The following is a 24,524-nucleotide window of genomic DNA, read 5'->3' on the forward strand; positions in this document are numbered from 1 at the left end:
GAAATATTTTCCATCGAATCGATCATAAATGCCAACCTGCAAATGTTTGATTGCGTATGATAGCAGAAAATATTCTGCGGCGCAACATTCTGCGACCTGGCCGATAATGAAAATAATTATATGAAACTATCCCAATTATGATAATTTAATTTACTAGTGACCCCATTTTTCCGGTTCACTGGTCATTTGTGCCGGCACTCGATATTAAATCATTGTGGCAACTTATCGAACCAAACCTACTGGAGGGAAGGAAATTGCGGATTACAGGTGTGGTGCGGTTGAGCTTTCAGTATAATAATAACGATTTGTACATGATTTCAGCAATGGTTTCTGAATAAATATTCTGTTATATTACTACTGCGGTATTGTGAGGAATTGTTTGCTCTCGGGTGGTTTTTGGTAGTTAATCGTCAATTACGTAGATTTGGTTTGTGAATATTTGAATATTCTCAAGTCACAAAAACAAATGCTGGTTTATTCATGATTATTTCACGACGGAATTTGTTATTTTAACTGACATTGGAACTAAAGAAGAACAGCATAACCTTCGAACAAATCACACTATTTTTTTTCAAAAAGTTCATAGTTATGTAGTAACTGATATTTTGAGATTATGTCCATTCTTGTTGGAGTCTTCCTAATAATATACTGTATGCCTGAAGGGCACTGGGTACTGAAATGCCACTGCGACAGTCTTGCTGATTGTCTTTTGTGGCTGGCCTCGATTGCTGTGCACAGATTACGGATTGCTCGTACTTATTGATGGAGTAGAACTGTTTTGTTGTAAACCTGTACCCCAATTAGGTACAACATAGTTGATGAAACTGATGATTTGCTTGGGATTAGAGCTCCATACTTGGTATGGAGTTAAATGGTAACTTCTTAAGAAGTTGTACCAAGAGGAAGCAAGAGCTCCGCAAGAGCAAAGCAAATGCTCTGAACTCTCTGGTTTAGATTTGCAGAACCGGCAGGTGTCGTTCAACACTACACCGATTTTCTTTAAATGATACAAAGCGGGACAGTGTCCGGTAAGGAGTCCCGTGATTATCCGTAGTCCATTACGATTTAGACTAAGTAACTTTCTGGCGGTTCCGGGGTTCGGACAGATTAACTTTTTAGCTTGTCTACAACCCTGTACCTGTTGCCATTGGGATGCTATTTCTAGCCTTTCCCAAGTTAGTAGTTCGCTTTTGATAGCGGGATTGGACGTACCCAGAAACGGCTCGGGGCCAATAAACCGCTGAGCTGATCCCTGTCTTGCTAGGTAGTCAGCTTGTTCATTACCCTCGACTCCGCAATGTCCGGGCACCCAAAACAAAAAAACTGAGTTCTGCCGGGAGAGTTCCCCTAGAGTTTCAATGCATTCCCAAACAAGTTTGGAAGCGCAATTGACGGACTTAAGTGCTAGTAGTGCTGCTTGACTTTCCGAGAATATACCGATTGTCCAGACATGCGACGTTTAGTTTAGTTGCGTTTCACACATATTTTTGCGCAGATATGTATGGCTTACACCTCTGCTTGAAAATTGGTGGGCCATTTGCCCAGGGAAAATGTTTCCCTGATACCGGATCCCGTTAGGGATCCCTTTTTCAAGCAATCCGTATAAAAACTGACGATGCCAGGTGGAAGATTGTTCCACATAGAGCGGTTTGTTTCCATCACTCTATCTAGGTTGGTCCTAATATCCATCCAGTCGGAGACTGTAGTTAATAGCGGAGTTAGTTTGAACTCCCTAAGTATGCGAAGGTGGCCGATTTGGTCCCCTTCGAGTATAGTTTTCCTCTTTTGCAACCTTAGAGCGCCAAGCTCTGCTTCCTTTTTCACATGAAGATGTAGAGGCAGTAGGCAAAGCATTGCTTCCATGGTTGCAATTGGAGTTGTTCGCAGAGCGCTGGTAACCGAAAGACATGCAAGTCTTTGAACTTTTTTGAGTTTGGCTTGCGCAGTCGCTTCGTTCACCTTAGGCCACCACACAAGGGCAGCATAGGTGATTCTTGGTCGGGCAATGGTCTTGTAAGACCAGAGTGCCAAGTCTGGTTTCAGTCCCCAGATCTTACCGAACAGATTTCTGCAGGCCCAGATCGCCGAGATCGCTATCTCAGCGGCATGATCCAGTTGTGCAGACCAGTTCAGTTGCTTATCCAGAAAAATTCCGAGGTATTTGACTTCATTGCTGAAGCCCAGTCTGACTCCATTCAGTGTTGGAGGAGTTGTGGAGATCTTCCTTCGTCTACTGAATGGAATTAGGACTGTTTTTAAGGGGTTTATGTTTAGACCCTCCTGAAGACACCATAACGTGGTGGCATCCAGAGCCGCTTGCTTTCGGCTCGACAGCGTTGCGTCATCTTTACCTCTGACGATGAGGACGATGTCATCAACGTATCCAATGACCTCGTATCCAAGCTGTGAAAGCTTATTGAATAGTGCGTCGACAACTAGTGACCATAACAAGGGCGAGAGAACTCGTCCTTGCGGGCATCCATTGATCACTGACATTGTTACAGACGAATCTCCCAAGGTTGCTGTGATCACTCTGCTAGAGAGCATTACGTGTATTTAGCTCCTTGAAGTGTGGTCGATTCCCTTATTGGAGAGAGCCGTATTAATTGATGCAAAGGACGTGTTATCGAAGGCCCCTTCAATATCAAGAAAGGCACAAAGCGCCGTCTCCTGATAACTCAGGGACTTCTCAATCAACGTCACTAAGCTGTGAAGAGCAGTTTCTGTTGACTTGCCGCTTTGATAGGCATGTTGGTTCCTGTTCAGCGGGGAGTCTTTAAGAAACTCATCACGGATATATTTATCCATTATTTTTTCCATCAACTTGAGGAGTGATGAAGTCAGGCTTATGGATCTGAAAGTCTTAGGTAGGGTTTTATCCATTCTTCCAACTTTGGAGATAAACACTACCTTCACCTTCAGCCAGTTATCCGGAATATGACCCAGGATAAAGCTGGCTCTAAGGAGGTTTATGAGTTCGGACATGATAACTGCAGCCGATTTTTGTAGAAAGATGGGTAGTATGCCGTCTGGACCTAGAGACTTCATAGAGTCGAGTGAGCTTAGAGCCCAACCTATTGAAGCCTCCGTGAGCAGTCGGCGGGCCAGCAGAATAGACTCCCGAGACGCCATATGTCTCGAGTTGTCCCGCTGCGACCCATCACTATTCTGTTCTGCAGTCTCTGTCGATCCGGGAAAGTGGGTGTTCATGAGAACCTCCAACGTTTCCTTGGTAGTGACAGTGAGGCATCCATCCTCTTTCCTTACTTATCCTAAACCGTTAGTATGGTCTTTGGATATCGCCTTTTGGAGCCGCGTAGCTTCCGGCAGAGCTTGGATTCTTTCACAGAAACTAACTCTGGATTTCGGTTTAGCCTTGCGTAGCTCGGCGTTATACCTAGTGAGGGACGCTCTGTAGTCATCCCAGTTAGATGTGACTTTTGCCCTGTTGAACAACCGCCTAGTTTCCCGACGAAGGTCACTGAGTTGATTATTCCACCAGAATACGTCACGGCATACTGACCGCTGTGTTAGTGGACAGTTTGCATTAAAAGCATCCATGATTTTGTTTTGTATATCATTTGCTGCCGAATTCAGGTCAACTGAATTTCGAATGTTGCTGTAACTGAAGGTTCGTGAATCGATCAGGTGTTTCTTAAAGGATTCCTAATCAGTATTCTTGGGATTTCTGAACAGCTCTCTTTTCAGAGGGTTAGCCTCTATATTAAAAACTATGTGTCTGTGGTCCGACAAACTAGGTTCATCGGAGACATGCCAATTTTTAATCTTTTCAGAAATAGAGGCGTTACACAGAGTGAGATCAAGGACCTCCTGTCTGATAGCGTTGATAAAGGTGGGGTTATTGCTTACATTACATACATTGACATCGTTAGAAGTAAGGTATTCGAGTAGGTACTCACCCCTAGTGTTAGTATCCGAGCTGCCCCAGATCGTGTGGTGGGCGTTGGCATCGCAGCCGATCAGAAACGGCTTGTTGATGGCCTTGCAGTACCGCACGAATGCAGCAACTTCGGGTGGCGGTATATCACCTTGGTCGCCCGGGAAGTAGGCCGGCGCGACAACCATCTCCTGCTTTCCTCTGGTTGTCGGTACTTCAACCGTGACGGCCACGACATCGCCTTGGATATATTCTGTAATACGTAAAAAACTTCATTCTCTATTCAGCAGAATTGCAGTCCTTGGTTTGGACTGGGTGTCGCAGTAGATTAACCTACCGTTAGGAGCGTTAAGTCCGAGAACTTCGGATTCATTGATCCACGGCTCCTGGATGAATGCAGCCGCTAGCTGCTCTTTGGCGAACCTCCTGCAAAGAACGCCCGAGGCGCCTTTGCGTGATGGAGATTAGCTTGCACGCAGCGAAGGCTGCTCACTTTGCAGTGATGTTGCCGTCTTTGGCCCGATCGAAAGATGATCCGGGTATTGGCTGACGGCTGCCAACAGCGGTTTGGCTGGTTGATAAAAGTTGTTTTCCTTACTGTTCGGCTTCGGTTGCAGCAGTCGATTGGCAACAGAAGGTCGTCGCACACGCTGTGGCTTGATGCTTCACACTCTTGCGAGTCTTCGGCGGAACCGTCCGAGCAGCCGCGGGGTTGCGTTGTTTGGGTGGTGACAGTGCACTCTCGGGGGATCATCCTGCGCGTACCTTCCCAACCGCAGGGTTGCGTTTGGGTGGTTGTGGGGCACTCCCGGAGGAGTTTCCCACGCGAACCTCTAGCCCATTCACAGGATCGCTTTGAATGGGTGGTGGCAGGGTACTCCCGGAGGATGCATGTTTTGCCGAAACCGTATTGCAGTTCATGGTTTCCATTTTCGATGAGTTTGGCCGATTCTTCGTCAATATCCAGAACTAGTTCGACCGAGGTCTTTACCAATTTGCGGTTACAGACTCGCCACATTTTGATAGAGAGATGGTCGTTCTGATTTTGGAGTGAACGAAGGATATTTTGTCCGGAGAGTTCGCACTGTCCGCGAAGTAACCGACATAGCGTCTGGCCTTCGGCAGATCCTCCATGGGGTATACACGAAGCTGTGCTCCCTCCCACGGTACGAGGGAAGGTACCTTCCTTTCCAACCACTGCACTGTGTCGGTGTCGGCACAGGCAAGTTGCAGCCATTTTTTAGATGGTAACCGTTAAACTTGGGCTTGGAGGTTGGATTTTCCTGGTCAGCAATGTGATCGAGGATGGAGGTCTGGACAGTCTGAAGCTGGTCCGTTGAGAGTAGGGAGCTGGGGTGGGTAGCAGAAGTAACCGCAAGGCTTATAGCTCCCGCCATGTCCCTAAAAGTGGCCGTCGGGAGCGGCTTCGGATCCGATGACCCCAAACCAGTGCCGTTCCGCAGTTTTTTAGGCTGTGGACACTTAGTATTGATGTTTGGGGACACCAAGTCGTCCGACCGCTGACGCTTGACGGCGACTTGGTTTGTTTGAGCAGGCTGCTCTGTCGGAAGGAGGGCCAGCTTCCTGGCTTCTTCGTATGAGAGACCGGAGCGAAGATTTTTGCTCAGTCGCCGCTTTTGCGCATTTGAAAGTCGCTTGACAAGGAGTGCCGATGATTCGGGTTTCCCTTCGTCATCGGGCCTTGTCTCTGGACCGGGAACTAAGTCCATTTGACATTCGTCATTCCCTTGTGGAGAACGTAGGATTAAGGATGAAGCAGAGGGTCCACCGTCCAGCGATTCGCTGTCGAGGTTGAAATCATCCTCATGCGCCATCTCCTCCGTTCTGCCCGGTGTGTTTGTTTTTATTGGACTACGCTCCGATAAGTCCATGGGTTCCGGCAAAGAAAGGCTGCCGGTGGCCGAATTTTGTGAAGTTTTGTCGTTCATAAAATTCTCGCGAGTCGCTGGGTAAAGAAGAGTTCGCTGCATCAGTGACCCGCGTGATGCAGTAAGGGCTAATTACAGTGAAGGGTGCTCTGGTACTACTCCACAGGCTCCGTTAAAGGCTGGGCATTTATTGTTGAAAAGCTATGATCTTTCGTTTAATTTCAATTTATGATAATATTCCATGCTCTAAATGGCGGAATATAGCTTTAGGTTATCCGCGTAAATAAGTTTACATTTATCACAAAGCAAAATACCGACATTATTCAAAAATATTGTAAAAAGCAACGGTCCTTAGTTGCTTCCTTGAGGTACTCCGGTCAACTTAATAAACAAAGTTTAGATACACGCTCACGATCTCACACGAGGCACCAAGCAGGCTTATTTTGCACAAAAGTGAACGACAATGGATTTTGTCGAATGCGGCTTTAAAATACGCCTAAACTACGTCCACTTGGCATTTTGCTTCTAGTTGTTCAAATCAAGTATACGTAAATTTCAAAAAAATCGTGATATCCGCACCATGCTGATCTGTAGAAATATAACACTTCATTTAATCAAGAAGGCTTCGATTACCAACAATTTCGAATAATTTCGGTGCAGTCCACTCTATGTGATTTCACGGTAGTTCAGAACATTACATGTATCATTGCTTTTGAACACAGGAAAGAGAAATGATTGTTTCCAGATTTTATTTATTTATTTAGGCTGATACGAATTTCGAATGCTTTTTATGTCCAAGGTTATCAAAGTTAGCAGAGGGGGTGGCAAAATATAAATAACACCCAGACGAAAGAAAAAGAAATATCTTTGATCAAAGTTTGTGTGCAAGTTATAACTTGCACTCAAATAAATGCTGAAAAAAAACACTTTATTATTATTATTATTTATTTCGCTTGCCTTTCGACGTCACTCTCGCTGTCACCTGACATGTTTGTTGCTAAATTAAGCATTTATACTGTCGTGTGTCATTGAAGTCAAACAATTCAAACACATTGCGGGGGCCTAGTGTGGTTGGTAACGTCTCCGCCAACCACGCTCGACGCCTGGGTTCGAATCCCACCGCCGACATAGGTGTCGATGGTTGTGAGGTGACGTGATCCACTCACAACCAACCCAACTGGTCTAGATTCAATCCTAGCCGACACCGGGAGATTTTCTGAGGCGAAAAATCTCTGGGATCACGCCTTCCATCGCATGAGGAAGTAAAGCCGTTGGCGCCGGTCCGTTAATAAACGGGTCGTGAGTTAGGGACCTGGGTGTGGAGTCGCCTCCCTGTGCGTCGGTAATTGGCCACAACAGTGACGGAAAATAAGCGATAATAAAAAAAAAAAAATCAAACACATTATTAAAGACGCTACACATTCCCCTTATGGGTTCGTTTTGACCATATTCAGTGCGTTGAAATGGAAGACGCGAATTTCAGACGTGAATTTCAGACAGTATATTTGGAGCGTCTATTTCGCCGATCAGTAATTTTCCCACGAATACGGCCCTGGACACATCTCTTCTCTTTGCCAGTGTGTCAATACCAAGTAATTGGCATCGATTGGCATATGTTGGTAATTGAACAGGATTACGCCATGGGAGTGATCTTAAAGCATAACGAAGAAACTTGGCCTGTACTGATTCAATTCGTAAGGTCCAAATGTCAGTGTAGAGTCTCCATACTATAGCTGATATTTCCAAAATGGAACGAATTAGGGAAACATAAACTCTTTGGCTATTCTCATAATGAAACCCAGGTTCTTGCTAGCGTGCGCAATGATATGAGAGTAGTGGTGCCTGAAGGAAAGTTGTGAGTCAAGCAGTATACCTAAATCCTTGACTACCGATACTCTTTAAAGATTTTCTCCGGATACGTTATAGTTCCACGAAAATGGATTTTTTTTCCGCGTGAAAGAAATTGCAAGACATTTTGAAACACTGATTATTAATAAATTACGATAACACCAGTCAGAAAAATTATCCAGATGTTGTTGCAGTTCTCTACAGTCTGCTTTAGTACGAATTACGCGAAAAAGTTTCAAGTCGTCAACATAGATAAGTTTACAGCCTGGTGGAATGACGTTGCAAACATCATTGAAAAAAATTGAAAAAAGCAGTGGTCCAAGGTTGCTTTCCTGAGGCACACCCGACAAGTTAACGAAATTATCTGACTCGGTGTTGCCTAGCTTTATGCAGAGTGTGCGGTCAACGAGGTATGATTTCAGCAACTTGGTGAAATGGTGTGAGGCACTAAGACGTTCAATTTTGGCCAAAAGAATGGTGTGATCAACACGATCAAACGCAGCCTTCAGGTCGGTGTAAATAGTGTGCACTTGCATCCCGTTCTCCATGTTTTTCGGGAATCCATGTTGTCAGAAAAGGGTTATTTATTAAAACTAACTATACATCGACGGAACACAACGGCAAGAATCTCATCAGAACCATTTCATCCTGTGATGAACGACATAATACTGCGCATGTGCAAATCAGTGTCAAGTTATTATATTTGTTATATGACATTTTTTAAATTTATGATAGTTGAATTCATTCTAATTAAATCCTTTTTAATTATCGTATGACTGCGTCATGATCAGACCCCCCGCTGCATTTGTACTGAGATAATATTACCTCGTGATGTTTATTTTATATCTACTTATACTCAAAAATTCCCGCCCTTTTTCAAATTACATCATTCTATTAGTTTCATTGTGTGACGCTATGACATTCAATTTCGTATATAATGAGAATTTACGAGCAGCTTCTCAACAACACATCAAAATAAACCGGCCACGGCTTGAGGACAACCAAATTCATTTCGTGCTGGTTGGCAGAAAGTTTGATGAATAACAATCAGTGCAGTTCGCATATCACAGCACACTTTATTCGTCTCTTGTCGGAGATGTCTCTTACACTCAGGGATCGGCTGCTACTAATTTTTTTCACGAGTAGAACACACGATGTTTGGAGACTGCACATCAATTCCCAAAGAGACGAGTAAGAGCAGTTCGGATCGCAAAACACACTTCATTCGTCTCGTTCAGGAGACCTCAGAGAATTTACCCCAGTATAGTGCAGAAGAACGTAGTTCTTACCTCAGAAAGTCTCTCTCTTGGTCTCTGTGCGTCTTTTTGTTGAGAATGTGGTTGATCACAGCCAGTGATGCCACATATTCAGATTTATGTGTAGTTATACAGACATTTATCGTCACTTTTATGCAGATATCTGCATATATTGATTTTTCAAATCAAATTGAAAAACATTGTAGACAAAAGCGATTAATCACAAAACGTTTACGTTCAAAAAAATTCTGTAAATAAATAGGGCGTACCTAGGCGCAAGATAATTAAATATTTATGATGCGATTGTGAGAGCTTTGTCGTTTCTGTAGTGTATTATCCCTGCATGCGAAACTGACACTCGATAAAACGATTTATTTATAGTTGACCCATTTGAAGCACAAATTTAAAACCCTTTAAACATCCTTCATCTCTTACTCCTTTCAAATATTAAAGACGTGCACAAGAATCTGCGAGACGCACGAAGTTTTTTTTGTACAGCTCTGAGTAGTTAGGCTGAGAGCATTTCTAATTTGAAATAATATTCAAAATTATTATTATTGTTTAACAATTCCCAGCTGGTCTCGAGGTACGAAGGTGGCCTAGCAAACTAGTTGTCGTATATTCAAATCCCGGCTCTGGAGAAACTGTTATTGTCGGCAGGATCGTAGCGCTAACCCCGCAACTGTCCTGTACACTAACCCCGCAACTGTCCTGTACACTAACAGTTGGCCGCGAAATCTGTATATAATAAATCAGAAGGTCAAGTTCCGAAAGCGGAATGTAGTACCATCATGAAGAAAAAGAAAAAAAATAATACAATTCAATCGTGTATGGTACATAAACTCATATGCTACGCTGCTTTTGACACGGTGAACCATGAAAAATTGGATGCCTCGGCTTCTGGGATAGACTTTCTGATTGGCTGAAATCTTACTCGAAAACCCAAAACTATTATGAAGGAAAAAAACCGAAAGCTATACGTAAGGATATGGGCGGCTAAATCGTCAATGTTCAGTCCGCAATGAGGTGTTCCTCAAGGAAGTAATTAAGGACTCAGCAAAATTTAGGACTCAGCAAAATTTAGGACTAATTTTACGATTCCAAGATGTGTACAACTTTTTCGATTTCCAGAAACTTTTAACAGCGTATTTTAGATGGATCATTAAGACTACGTATAGTCAGATGATTTTTAAGCAAATAAACATATGGATTCTCAAGAAAAATGTATAGTATATGTATAGTATAATTCTCAAGGAAGTCTCCTTTTCAGTGGTTTCAAAAGAAGTGATTTTTCTTTTTTTTTTTTTGAGATGAAAAAAAAACAACACAAAGAAATAGTTGGATTGTTTGTAGACTCTAAAGCAGCAGCATTGCAAACTCTTTGCTTTTATTGTCTTACGTTTGCCAACCCGAAATGATTTTTGTTTTCTCTAAATCAGCTGGCTAAAGCTTATGATGATGCAAAACCAAATAACTGAATTGTGGTGCTGCGAACGCCTTCCGACTGCCAACACGAATTGAGAGAATGCACACTCTTACCAAACCAACAGGCTGAACAACAACAGCGAGTCTTCGATAGGTTGAATTCTGCTCAACTTGTTGACTTTTCATCTCAACTTTTCGGTAGTTTACTATTGAATTGATATACCAATCGTTATGCCAAAAGTATGAAGATCACTCTGATTTCCGATTAAAATTCGATATTCTTCCAGTGGTAGAAGGTTACATGCATGCGAAAATGACACCATTCCGTTAAAAGTATACATTGGAAATAGAAATCATGAGTGGTACCCAATATATAAGCAAAATTTGATTTAAAATAGGATCAGCCAAGAAGAAATGCTTCAAAGGCTCAGTTCGTCAGTTGATAAATTGTCTAAAAATATTTTAATATTCATACACCTATAAATACACCAAGTTAAGCATATCTTTGCAAAAACGGTTACTGCTCTATCAACAAAGTTTCTTTCCAAAACTTGCCATTTCCAAGCGGTTGCAAATATTGACTAGTAAATATTATCTTAAAAACTACTTCTGTTTTCGACACGGTACAGAAAAATAGAAAAACTGTACCTATCGTATGGGTTGAACTGGCTCGATATTTCCCTCTGGGCTACTCATTGATTTACAAAGTCAATAAAGAATATGCTTCCGACCATTTCGTCGAAGTAAGGCAAAACGTGATCACATAATTTAGCCTTCGATGAAACTTTTTGATAACTCAACTGATGAGGGGACGGACTGAACTCCAAAAAGGCAAAGCAGCTTTATAATATCTATAGGCAGATTTTTGAAATATTTGATAGGAAAACACTATTTCACTTCAAATTTAGAATAAATCTAATCAACTTACTGCGAAAATGGAAGATCAAATATTTTTCGTAGAGGATACAGCCAAACAAATCATTATTTATTGAGTCATAATGTTCGTTACCAGTAGAACAAAGTCTACATTAGTGTCATAAAACTGATTGATTTCAGACAACCAACAATGAAATTATACATCAGTAGACAGACGCCTGAACTTCCTTGTAGCGCCTAAAGTTCAGCCTTTGATTCGACCGGCAACTGCTCTCGATAACTTTTCCCGCAAACAACAATGGACTTGGCACACTTTCCCATCACACCTGCTCTGAGTGGGAAAACCTTACCGGTCGGCGGGATACGCCTTTACTAAATCTCGGGCTGCAACGAGTTGAACATCTGTTAATCACCAGCAAAACACCGCAAACATTAAAAGTTGTACACCTTTTTCCCCTCGGCGGCAGCCTGGGTAGGCCTAGGTTAGCCAAAGTTACCCCGGCCAGCCCCAAAGCAACTGCTAATTACAAATAGCAACTTTGGCCTCAGGATTCCTCTTTGATCTCTCTGGTCCAGTCGTTCCGCGTGTGCCCGCTTCCCGCAGAAGTTACTTAGCGAAGAAACATCGTCGGTGAGTGATGGATTTGGTCCGCTAATTGAATCGTAAAAGAACCGGCTGCTCTCCCACCGGCTCCGATGCTGACTGTTGATGTTGCCACAGACGAGAAGCAAGCAAGCGAAAGTTTTATTGGAAAACAACTTTTATTCGCGTTGTTGCTTCGGTTGGCTTTGAAAGTAATCAGAGATACACCCGACTAGTAGATTCCCGGCGGATTCAGTACGCATTTTCCACAGTCATCCACCCCACCAGCACCAGCAGCAGCCGCATTATCACCGTTCCTTCGGTCGGGGAAGATAGACAAACAAAGACATCAATTAGGAACTCTTTGGTTCGAGGTGGAATAAAATTTCTCTGGTTGCTGGTGGAAATTTTGACGACGGGATGCGCAGAAATGTTTTGTTGCTCATTTAATATTGTTTGTTGGAAAGTGTTGATTTTCAACAAACAATGTGATGAAAATCGATAAGGGTAATTGTGTACAATTAAATGATAAAATTGATTGTTTTGACGACACCGTGGTTAACTACGCTCTAGGCTAATCTTGTCGGTGATGATGACGTTTACTCGGGATTATTTGCAGTTGTTTATAGTTTAATAAGATATTTACAAAAGATTATAAACAGTGATTTTAACGTAAATTTTTGATGTATTTCTTCTGTCAGGAATCCATCCGTTTCTATCTATTTGTTGCTTCTTTAGCATAACTTACTTCACGAATAATACATCTCATCTCATATATTATACTCAAACATAACATAGATTGTATTCTGCAATTTTTACATGTTTTTCAGAAACCCGAAGTTGCTACACGGGATTTTGAATAGAAGTCAGAATTTGATTTCGGAGATATCCATTTCGGAAAGTATTTGGCCATTTTTGGCTTATTTGCAGTAACTGGAAGCCACTATTATGGATTTCAAAATGGGGTATGGGGTCGCTTTCCAGCTTAGAAGTATTATTCCAGTTTTGGAAAGATTAGATAGTTTTTGACAATTTTGGCTGTATTCCTGACACCGAAAGTAACCATCTTGAATTTCGAAATGGAATCTGAGATCGATTTTTGTTTCCTGGCCTCTTTAGATGCCGGGAGTATTTCTATTGTATTGGATCACATTTACTTGTTTTTCACAAACTTGATGTCGCCATAAATGTCAGGATGATATCAAGAGTTGATTCCCGATTTCGGAAATTCCCAAATCAGATCGTACCTGGCCATTTTTGTAACCGAAGGTCACCATTTTGGATTAAAAATTACGTTTGGATAATTTTCTGTTTTCAAGAACGCGGAGTTTAAAACAATCCCTGTTAGCTCGATTCATTACATACTCATTCTGTAGCGTAATGTTGAATAGCATGCAGGTGAAACTATCACCCTGTTGAAGCCCTTCTGCGGGATAAAAATGGCCCCGAAAATCTACTCGAAATCCGCACACAGCATTGCATCCCATTCTACGTAGCCTTTATCAGTCTAATCAGCTTCTCATGAAAGCCATGTTTTTGTCCATGACCTTCCATAGCTCTTTTCTGTCGATAGTGCCATACGCGGCTTTGAAGTCGATGGATAGGTGGTGCGTGAGGAGTTCTGTAGTCACGGCATTTCTGGAGGATCTGCAGTATGGTGAATATTTGATCCGTCATAGACCGTTCTTCCACGAAATTGGCCTGATAACTTCTCACAAATCTGTTGGCTAGCGGTGAGAGTCGGTGGAAAATGATTTGGGAATGCATTTTTTTAGGTGTCATTTAGAATGGTGATCGCACAATACTTCCCACAGTCCAATTTGTTGCTTTTCTTATAAATAGGGCAGATAACCCCATCCTTTCACTCCACCGGTAGTTGTTCTGTATACCAAATTCTTGCAATTAGTTGGTGCAAACCAATAGGTAGGTTTTCCGGGCCCATCTTCATAAGCTTCACTCCGAGGTCATACTTCAAGCCGATTTATTGTTTTTCAGCTGCTTGATGGCATCCTTAACTCCGCCGGGACTGGTACGTCTTCTACGTTTGTCGCACCAACGGGATTGCTTTCTCCGTCATCATGGTCCTCTGTCTGGGCGCCATTCAGATGTTCGTCGAAGTACTGCCTCCACCTTTCGGTCATCTCACGATCGTCCGTCAGAATACTACCATCTTCATCCCGGCATATTTCGGCTCCCGGCAAAGCCTCCGCGGGATGCGTCGAGTTTCTGATACAACTTTCTCGTTTCTTGAAAATGATGCAGCTGTTCCAGCTCGGCATACTCCTCCTCCAGGCGGCGCTTTTTCTCCTGGAAGGGAGGGTTCACTGCATCTTCTTCTGTCGGTGTCTTTCTACATTCTGATAAGTGGCACTGCGCATCTTAGCCGCCTGCGCAGCGTTCTCCTCATCCATCACCTTCCTACATTACTCGTTTCGTTAGGTTCGTCCCACATGCTGAAAGACGTTCTCCGCTACGCTGTTGATGGCTGTCTTGATGGTGTCCCAACAGCCCTCGAAAGGAGCTTCCTATAGCTGGTCCTCTTCTGGTAGTGTAACTTCGAGTGAGCGCGTAATTTTCGGTGACGTTAGGTGCTTCAGTCACGCGAGATCCAACCGGGAGGGCGTCGGTACGGAATGTTGTTAAAAGCGTAGAGTTTTGGGCGCATCCTAAATATCACATAGTTAAGTGTTCCGTGTCGACGTTAGCGCTTTTATAAGATTTGACGTCGATGATGTCTGAGAAGTGCCGACAATCAATCAGAACATGGTAGACCTGTGTTTCTGTCTGATTTAGAGACCTCCAGGCGTACTTGTGTAGGAGGTTGTGCTGGAAGCAGGTACTACGCACGGCCGTGTTCTTGGAAACGTCTAAGTCGAAAAGTCTTAAGATTTTCGATGATTTTCACAATGATATAACTCATGAGTGAGGATTGGTTCAGATGATCTAAAACCACCGATTTGAGCAGAAACATACAGGCTTTGATTTGCAATTGACTGTTTACATTGAAACTCATTGATACTTAACTTACTTCATATAATATGACATATAAAAAATCTCATTTACAGAATTTTTGTGTTCATTAGAATGTACCCTGGCAATATCGAGACTATTTATAACTCTTTTAAGTTTACAGATTGATTAATCTAACCTTCTTCGACAATGTCCAAAGTTGGTTTTATGATAAATCACTACGTTGCACTTGATTGTTTTGAAAATAAGCTAAAGTATTATCGATTTCAACCAGCTGTAACCAAGGTCTACAATACTTCTGGATGCTCATGAGCTGTCAAAAAATTCAGTAGGCATCACCCTTCAAAATGAGACTATGGTAAACATGGTTAATAAACTTTTGCTTTTTTGACTTTTGATCTGGTTTTTACTTGATTCACTCCTATGTGCGTTAGTCCGTTTTCGTCGCGTGGGTCTATGCCGACTGTTCCAGTCCGAATTTATTTGTCGCTCTTTCGTTGTGAGTGTTTTACGGTTACGGCTTGTAAGGCCTGCGCACCAATCCCGTGTCTCGCCGGGGGGCTATAGTGCACAACACTGTTTAAAGTCCCACGTTGGTATTATTTTCCACTGAGAGTACTTCAAAACGCACGGTCACAATATACGGAAAAGAGGCAGCATGACGAAAAAAATGAATTTTTTTTAAACTGTGCCATATGGGGTAAAATGGCCCGAATAGTTTTTTTTTGACGTAGAACTACGTTTTACTTTAGCATACCACACAGGGATGCAAACTGAAAAACTGGGACGAAATTTGTCCCTTTTCAAATGCTTATAGGTCAGTTGGTTTACAACCGATTTTCTTCTTTCTTGCAGCAATCGATTGCAAAATTATACACGCATCTGCCCAAATGCAGAAAAATGTTGTTTGAATCTAGGAACTATTGCACTACTGAAAATTGTCAAGCCTTGTTGAAATAAAAATAACGTCCTCTGATTGGTAGCTTGCTGGCTGTGTGTGTATGATATGGTATGATGTGTGTATGATGTGTGTATGATATGGTGTGATGTGTGTATGATATGGTATGATGTGTGTATTTGTGTATGATATGGTATGATGTGTGTGTGTATGATATGATATAATGTTTGTGTGTGTGTGTGTGTCTGTATGATATGGTATGATGTGTATGTGTTTGTATGATATGGTATGAAGTGTGTGTGTCTATGATATGGTATGATTTGTGTGTTTGTGCTGTGTATGGTTTTAACTCGGCACGTTCTGCTAACTGCTGAATCTGGATCACGAAATTCACAATCCTTCATTAGTAGACATTATAACTCATTACCCAAGTAAAAATTTGTTAATGGGTAATTCTCGCTGAAACCAGGCCACTAGTGACACGAGGTCTTAGAAAAATGATTTTTTTATTTTAGTTCGATTAAACGCAGTAAAAAATTAATAACTGCTCAAAAATTTGTTCCATTTGGTGGACCCCTCGTTCGCCAAGGGGTGAACAAATATTTAGAAAAGTGAAAATCGAATATTTTATCGCTCTATATTACAAATATTTGTCCCAAAACCCTCTACAAACAGCATTTCATTAAACAGAAAACATCTAGGGCTTTCATGCGGAGTATTCAAAAGTTTGACCGCCATCTTAGATTCGCCGCCATTTTGAATTTTATCATGAAAACGCGTTTTTGAACAGGTTGCCAACCACCGATTTTAATTCTGAGACAACCATTGGAAAGCTGAGAAAAAATCCTACAAGATACATTTGAAAAATCAGATGTGTCGCGAAAGAAACATGGCCGTCGAGCCAATTTTCTATACCGAGTTTTAACATTTCCAACGCGCGCCGCGCGATCGATATAGCAGCAAGCGCCGCTTGCCACGCAGCGCACACTGAACGCACATCGTTTAGTATGCGTGAAGTACATGTTTTGAATAGGTCTTTATAAACAACCTATTTGGATAGGGTAGAACTGCCATCGATGGACTACTTTCTTAAGTGGACAAGATACAAGTGAAATAATGAAAACACGAAGAAAATACTCAATTGTTATCAATACATTTATCAACGTCTTAAGCTTTGCATTTGAGGTTTTTGACTTCACTCTCAGAACTATTGGAATATTGTTTAGCAAACAAATTATATTGTTCTTGAGGTAAAATATAGTGGTAATTCTGCGTTCCTTTGATAGCTTTGACATTTTCCATCCGATGTTGTAGTTTAGCTTGAGCCGCTTCGTAATCCGCTTGCTCGACGTAAGCGAATGCCATTGTTTCGCTTTGGTTTTCCACAGCCCATTCGTAGAACGATACCGCATCTGTAATCAGCCTGTCTCTGTCGGGAGATAAGCTATATTTACAGGCAGCTCGCTTGATGGTTCCACCAACTCCATCACATTTCCCGTGCGAGCTTGCGTGAAAATTCCACTCCACGTCCATTTGGAAATCATTTTTCATAAACGTAGTGTTTGTAAAATTATACTGATTTTTGTATTGACTTTCAGCGCCGTCAGAGAAAATATGCGTTTTTGATACGTGTGGCAGATTTCTCTTCATGTAACTAAACAATTCATTGAAGCAACAGTGAACAAGCACATAGTTGTGGTCGAGAACAGGTGTTATTATGATTAAACTGAACTGAAGGGAGCTGCGTAGCCGCAAGGTCACAGAGTCCGCTTTGTCAAGCGGATAGTCGTGGGTTCGAATCTTAGTAGAACCAGGCCATCCGATGTCAAAAAGGACTTAAGCATGGGTTTATTCTCAGGCTCCCCACCAGTTACCCTTCCTTTACGCTGAAATATACAATACCTTTGCGTGACTTCCTCTTAACAAAAAATAAGTCCCTCTTATCAATAAAACTGGCCAGAAGGACGCACGACGAAACTTCTCCAGGGAATTATAATTGGTGATATTTGGCAAGAGGAACGAGTATCGGTATAGTAGGACAGCGTGTAAGGAAGAGTATCACATTACACACAAGCACTGATGAACAACAATAATAAGCATGCCACTTCTCAATAGCGGTATTGCAATTAACAGAAGTGCAGGATACAGCAGACACCCGGGCATATCTCACAATAGATCTACGATTCTGGTCGCAGTGAGGAAGCCCATACAGAAAAAAAAAGATTGAACTTTTATGCTCTTACCTCCCATGTTTCAAGTAGTAAATTACAAATGGGTGAATGGTCACCATTTGTCTGGCGAAGTATCTTGTGCGCTAAAGAAAGTAGTCCATCGATGGCAGTTCTACCCTATCCAAATAAGTTTTTTTATGAAGACCTATTCAAAACATGTACTTCGCGCATACTAAACGATGTGCGTTCAGTGTGCGCTGCGTGGCAAGCAGCGCTTGCTGCTATATCGATCGCGCGGCGCGCGTTGGAAATGTTAAAACTCGGTATAGAAAATTGGCTCGACGGCCATGTTTCTTTCGCGACACATCTGATTTTTTAAATGTATCTTGTAGGATTTTTTCTCAGCTTTCCAATGGTTGTATCAGAATTGAAATCGGTGGTTGCCAACCTGTTCAAAAACGCGTTTTAATGATAAAATTCAAAATGGCGGCGAATCTAAGATGGCGGTCAAACTTTTGAATACTCCGCATGAAAGCCCTAGATGTTTTCTGTTTAATGAAATGCTGTTTGTAGAGGGTTTTGGGACAAATATTTGAAATATAGCTCGATAAAAATATTCGATTTTCACTTTTCTAAAAAAAATTTCACCCCTTGGCGAACAAGGGGTCCACCAAATGGAACAAATTTATGTGCAGTTATTAATTTTTTACTGCGTTTAATCGAACTAAAATAAAAAAATCAATTTTCAAAGACCTCTTGTCACTAGTGGCCTGGTTTCAGCGAGAATTGCCCAATAGTGTACGTAGTTCTACGTCATTTATTCGGCCGTGTCTTGGATACAACCTCCTACTTTTTTCATAAAACCGTCGCAATCACTAAAATCACTATATTTTCTGCTAGACATAATAGATTTTGCTGAAAGTTTGGACAATCACTCTACCTTACCAAAACTACCTTCTTTACCGAAAATACGTCATTTGGGGTGAAACGTTCCTTGAAGATTTTTTTTTTCTAAAAATGCCGACAAAATCACCAAAACAGCAAGAAATCGGATTGAATTTGACAGATTTACTAAAAATTTAGATTATTACTCCAGTTAAATACGATCTTAAGTGACAGATAGATTTTCATGACGAAAAATTTTTTTTTCCTTGGAATATATTTGGCGATTTTCGGGGTGTATTTTCTTTACAGTAACCAGTCCAGAACCCAAAGTTAACATTTTATAAAACAACTAAAGAGCTTTTATTTGATATAAAATCCAGATGCATCATCTGTAAACTGATTAAAAAGGACTGATGTTTTTCTTGTCTTTTTCACTAAGTTTTAAGAAAAGCATCAAACCTGGTAAAAGACATTATCGATAAAACGGCTGCTGAAAGACAGCAATATTTCGAGCTTTGTTGAAGCAAATGAAGTACGTCATTGTTTGAGTTTCATATTTATCTTTTTAATTTGATTTACTTTTAAAATTATTGTCATCGGTCTCATTCTTCGTTTTTTTTTCCAGAGTGCTGGAAAAAATCCAGCTACTCTGGTTGCTGTTGTATCAAAAAAAAAATAAACAATCATTTAGAAAAATCACGACTTTGAACACTAATGATTTTATTTGCTCCACGGATAAGTAGAAACTCTGTTGGAATTTAATATTTTCGCAACCGTCGTATCGGTAATATTTTTACTTTGTTTGTAGCTTTTCTTGAAACTTAGTGAAAAAGCCAAGAAAAACTTTAATCCGTTTTAGTCAGTTTCCGAATGATGCATCTTGATTTTATATCAAATAAAAGCTCTTTAGCTGTTTAATAAAATGCTAATTTCGGGCCCTGGACTGTTTACTGTAGAGAAAATAGCACCCCGAAAATCGCCAAGTATTTTCCAAGAAAAATATTTATTTTTGTCATGTAAATTTATTTGTCACTTTTGTCATCGTGCCCATAAGTGTGTATTTCACTAGAGTGATAATCCAAATTTTCAATAAATCTGTCATGTCTAACCCGAGTTCTTGCAGCTTTGGTGATTTTGACGGCATTTTTCTAAAAAAAATTTTTCAAGGAACGTTTTACCTCAAATGGCGTATCATCTGGTAATGTAGTTAGTTCTGGTAAGGTAGAGTGATTATCCAAATTTTCAGCAAAATCTGTCATGTCTAGCAGGAAATATAGTAATTTTAGTGATTTTGACGGTTTTTTGAAAAAAACCTTCTAGGGCCGTTTTACCCCATTTGGCACACTTAGCTCAAAAATGATATTAAAGCTCTTGAATTGCTCTACAAAACGCTTTTTTCAGATGATTTTTCTAGCGATGTTGAGAAGAGTACGATGACCCTGAAAATTGACAATTTTGACGTGGGACTACGCCTTTGTTTACTATACTGGGATCAGGGTTGATATTTGTTGACACTCTTGAGTGAAAGTGAAAAAAAAACATTGGAAGTGAAAATTGAAAGTGATTGGCTGTAATTTTCGAAGAATTTAGCTGGGGAAAATGACTTTTGTCAGCACTGACTGGGATGCATTCTGTAAAATTAGAAATGAATCTGGCAAATATTGCGTCAGATTTCAAACATTAATAACAGCATAACCACATGATAGATAACAATAACCGATATGTTGTTAGATAGATAAAATGTAGATCAATCTTGTAATATGCTAGTTATCACTCTAATTTCATTGCTAAGCGATAAAATTGATTAAAAGTTCCAATGACAAATTTACGCGAATAATAAACCTATTATATGCGAGCATTCCTAGTACAGACGACGTGAATGGACACCATCCGTTCCCTGTGATATTCTCTGTATCAATATCGAAATAAAAATTTACAGAGTCTCCCCGTCCCAATAGGTCAGTTTATTTTTGCTTCCATGAGCTTAGACTAATATGATGTCTCGAAGGTAAAAGTTTCCGAAAAGTTTGAAACAATCCCCGGTCCTGAAAAATTTCTAAACCTGTTTTCAGAACCTAATAAAAATTGATCTCTTGAAAGAAAACATGCCGGTAAAAGCAACAGTACCAGTGGAGTAAAGAACCGCAGGGCTCTCATCGTCTATGATTGCAGCGGTACTCTTCTATTCTTACTGCAGCGGTACTATTCGTATTGCAGTGGTACACTTTTGTTCGTACATTTCAATTCGTGTGCATCCGAAGGAAAACTGCAATGCTGCTGCTGATGGTGATTGAAAGTTTATCTCATGAATATGATTACCATATACTCAACAAGAATTGTAAATTTTTGCAACAAATATTTATCTTATGTTATCTTCGATATTCACCAAATAATCGTGACCGGATAGTATCGAAAGAGTAAATTCCCAAATCTACACATCTATGGAAGAGTAAGAGCCTGCGAATGATTGTGAATTTTTGGTTTATTTATTAAGATTCATTCAGAATCTCTTTTTACATTTGAAAATTGTTAGATGATATATTATTATTCTAGCCTTTACCATAATAATAGTAGCTGTCTTCGTAGTACAGCGAATGTAGTTGTAGGCAAATGAAAAAAATTGTCAAGCAAAAAACAAAAATTGAATTATTGCTTGCTGCGAGTTTTTGCTGGAACTTGTTAATAATTTTGTTTAACACCTTTTCTTATGTTTGCCAATTAATGAACCTTTGTAAGGGCATCCATATTATTTTGAAAGTAAGATCCAAGACAAATCCATTCATTATGATAACGTAAGTATTATTGGATTTGGTTTTTGAGGATATAGAGTCAATTCTGACGCATTACGAGAAATTCTTGATGCTTGTCAAATACATGTTGTTCGCACAAAAAATACTACAGGCTTAATATCGCTAAATATAAACGATATTCTTTCGAGTGTTGTTGAATCTATTTCAAAAATAGATTCCCGGGGGAGGCTGAAAATAAAAATACGTACAGTCGCTGAGCAAATACATTGATTCTATCTGCAGACTCTGTATATTTTGTAACATTAAATCCCCGAATTACAGTGTTTAGTCCCATGTCACCATTTCATACAACCCTAGGGCTGTATACCTTGTAGATTGAAATTTTGCAAAACCTCCTACCTTGAATAGGCATACAAACGCTGAAAATTTCAGCCCAATCGGAGAACATCAAAACAACGTCCCTCAGAAAGGCGGTTGTGGTTCTCGCGAACTGGCTCTTAACATGTTCTGAGCACTGCTTCCAAATTCCACTGCTCCCAATTTCGCCCGAAAATGCAGGATTCGCAAAGCATAATATTCGTCGACTACCTTAAAAATGGTAAAAAAATCCATGAACAAAATTATTGTACTTTACTACATCGATTGAACTTTAAAATTACGGCGAAACGACCGCATGGTGGATGGGGCTGAAGAAAAGACTGCGCTCTCACCAAGACAATGCTCCTGCTCGTTCCGCCTACGATATTTTTTCTTTCCCCGTGTAAAAATGTGCTGCTTTCTGGCAAACAATCTCATTCCAATCAAGAGCTGGAATATTAATTTCTTTATTTGATAATTTATTTATTTACTGATTTACCTACTGAATGGGTCACTATACATAGCCTCCACAGCTGGTCTCGAGGTACGATGCTGGCCTAACAAGCCAGTCGTCGTAGGTTCGAGTCTTGACTCGGGAGAGACTGTTAGTGTCAGTAGGATCGTAGCGCTAGCCCCGCAATTGTCCTGTACATTAAACGGTTGGCTGCGAAGTCTGTGTATAGTAAACAGAAGGTCAAGTTCCGAATCGGAGTGTAGCACCAAGGCTTTGCTTGCATTGGGTCACTATACAATCACCTAAATAATAAATTAGTTTATTTATTTTTTTATTTACGGTGATTATAATATGTTCGCCACACATAGAATTTTTAGATAATTTTGTGAAAATTTTGAAATTGATATTGAATATATTAATATATTAAACATTAACAAGAACAAAAATTTATAAAATAACTTCCATTTATTTATTATATTTATTTTCCAACAATTCATTCACTTTGAAGGGAAGATACAAGTACTCCAATACCCCCGTTGATGAATCGGTCGGTAATTCGAATGCAATAAGCAAACTAACTCTTAATCCAACACTGAGCAGTGATTCCCCTCAAGAAACACACTAGTTTTAATAAAAAAATAGTACAAACACATTTTGAATCTAAACTTTAATTGAGTATGTAGATTGTTCAAATTTCAGCTGACTAGGCTTTAAACAAAGGTTAATCTTTTTATGCACTGCTGGAGAAACTCCGACACATCAGCATCGTGAACTTTTAGTCGTCCACCGATCGGCTTTGATCCTCGATGCTAGTCGCTATCCAATTCAAGTAACGTCCTAACCGGGTGTAGATCCCGGGTATTCCCTTCAGCCCGCATTGTTTTGTGCCAAAACTAACGACGCCAGCTAAATACCATCGGTTTTCAATTATCAACATCAGTGGACCGCCGGAGTCTCCCCTACAGCTGTCAACTCCAGAAATGCCTCCGACGCAAAGCTGGTTCTCCGTCAGGCTGACGTTGACATACTTTTCCTGGCAAACAGATAGCGGTTGACCGGGTATTGAAGCTTTTCTTTTGCGCAAAGATTGATGCACTGCGGAAAAAAATCTGTTAATTATACAGGAGTTTTGTGTTTCTACAGTTAAATTTACCTTGTTCTGTTCTACCCCAACCAGCGACATCAAATGTTTCGTCTTCTACTACCAAATTCTCGTCCATGGCGGACGTTGGCAAACAAATCGGAGATATCAAATCTGTCATTGTTACTATATTCGCTAGTTTTAGCAGAGCGATGTCATGTTTGGTGTCTGAGTATTCTGGATGAGCAATCGTGGCATCGATCGGAATGTCTATATGAGGGTAACTGTTACAAACTCGTTCATCGCCAGTGTTATATTTACAATCGATCTCCGTAGTAATATCCCACTCACCTAAGCGAACCGCTATTCTGTAGAATCAACCATGAGGTAATCGATTGGGAACGATCAGACAGCATTTTACTCACAATTTTAACTTTCCGATCTGTTTTACACAATGGGCCGCCGTAACCACATATCGTTCGTTGATCAACGCTCCTCCGCAGTAAAACCTCAGCCGTTCAGCGACTCCTAACCGGTAGACGAGCAACGCCGTCCAGGGAAACTCGTCCGGCTCCGTTTCCTGTCCACCGACAATGTTATCTTGTAAAGTTATTCGGCCGCATTCCCTCTCATAGCGAAACTCCGGACAACAAACCATGGGTTTTTTGGTTCGCGTTTGGAAGCCGCACTTGGAGTTCTCCAGATACTGTTGGTCGGTTTTGGTAACGTGGAACCGATGAATTATATTTAGTGTGTACTGGCAATCTCTCACTGTCATACAGCGTCCCGGGTTCCCTGTTGGAGTTTGACACATGGTGTTGTGTGCTAATCCCATGCGAGAAGCTAGAGGGGATACAAACCTTAAACAAGAATCAAATACTTGAATGGTTAATGTACCTATCGAGAAGTTCCATATGAAAACAAAAATTGTGATCCTAAAGGCTAAAAACATCGCGAACGAGTTGAAACGAACGATACAAGCAGCTGTCATGGAATGTTATGAATTTCGCAGAATTAGATCTCCTATCACCCGAAAGCAGCATATGTAAGGTCCATGGATGCATTTTGACACTAAGACGCGACCGACTTCACAATCATTTACAATGACTTTAATAGGTTCTTCACCCCTCTCGTGATAAGAAAACAGCATAGGGATTCCCTGTTTCGAGCAGCGAAACAAAAC

At 40.8% G+C, this 24,524-nt stretch overlaps 2 protein-coding genes across 5 annotated transcripts in view; both read right to left on the reverse strand.

Annotated features, from left to right (window-relative positions):
• Window positions 1-24,524, reverse strand: part of LOC129727509 (connectin-like) — a 558,070-nt gene that overhangs the window by 413,410 nt on the left and 120,136 nt on the right. The window lies entirely within an intron of this gene.
• LOC129727510 (CLIP domain-containing serine protease B15-like) lies at window positions 22,913-24,393 on the reverse strand. Its single transcript, XM_055685401.1, has 4 exons — window positions 24,239-24,393; window positions 23,767-24,184; window positions 23,414-23,709; window positions 22,913-23,355 (listed from the first exon to the last, which is right to left on the reverse strand). The coding sequence occupies exons 1-4, from the start codon at window positions 24,330-24,332 to the stop codon at window positions 23,036-23,038; spliced, it is 1,128 nt and encodes a 375-aa protein (XP_055541376.1). The 5' UTR covers window positions 24,333-24,393; the 3' UTR covers window positions 22,913-23,035.

This window comes from Wyeomyia smithii, chromosome 3 (genome assembly GCF_029784165.1).
Source record: "Wyeomyia smithii strain HCP4-BCI-WySm-NY-G18 chromosome 3, ASM2978416v1, whole genome shotgun sequence".
Lineage (NCBI taxonomy): Eukaryota > Metazoa > Arthropoda > Insecta > Diptera > Culicidae > Wyeomyia > Wyeomyia smithii.

Bases quoted from the DNA above. Each gene is read 5' to 3' on its own strand.
- LOC129727510 (XM_055685401.1), bottom strand. From the start codon at position 24,332: ATGACAGCTGCTTGTATCGTTCGTTTCAACTCGTTCGCGATGTTTTTA. The intron at 24,185-24,238 runs GTACATTAACCA...TATCCCCTCTAG, and splicing joins CATATGGAACTTCTCGATAG to CTTCTCGCATGGGATTAGCA. The intron at 23,710-23,766 runs GTGAGTAAAATG...TTGATTCTACAG, and splicing joins CAGATCGGAAAGTTAAAATT to AATAGCGGTTCGCTTAGGTG.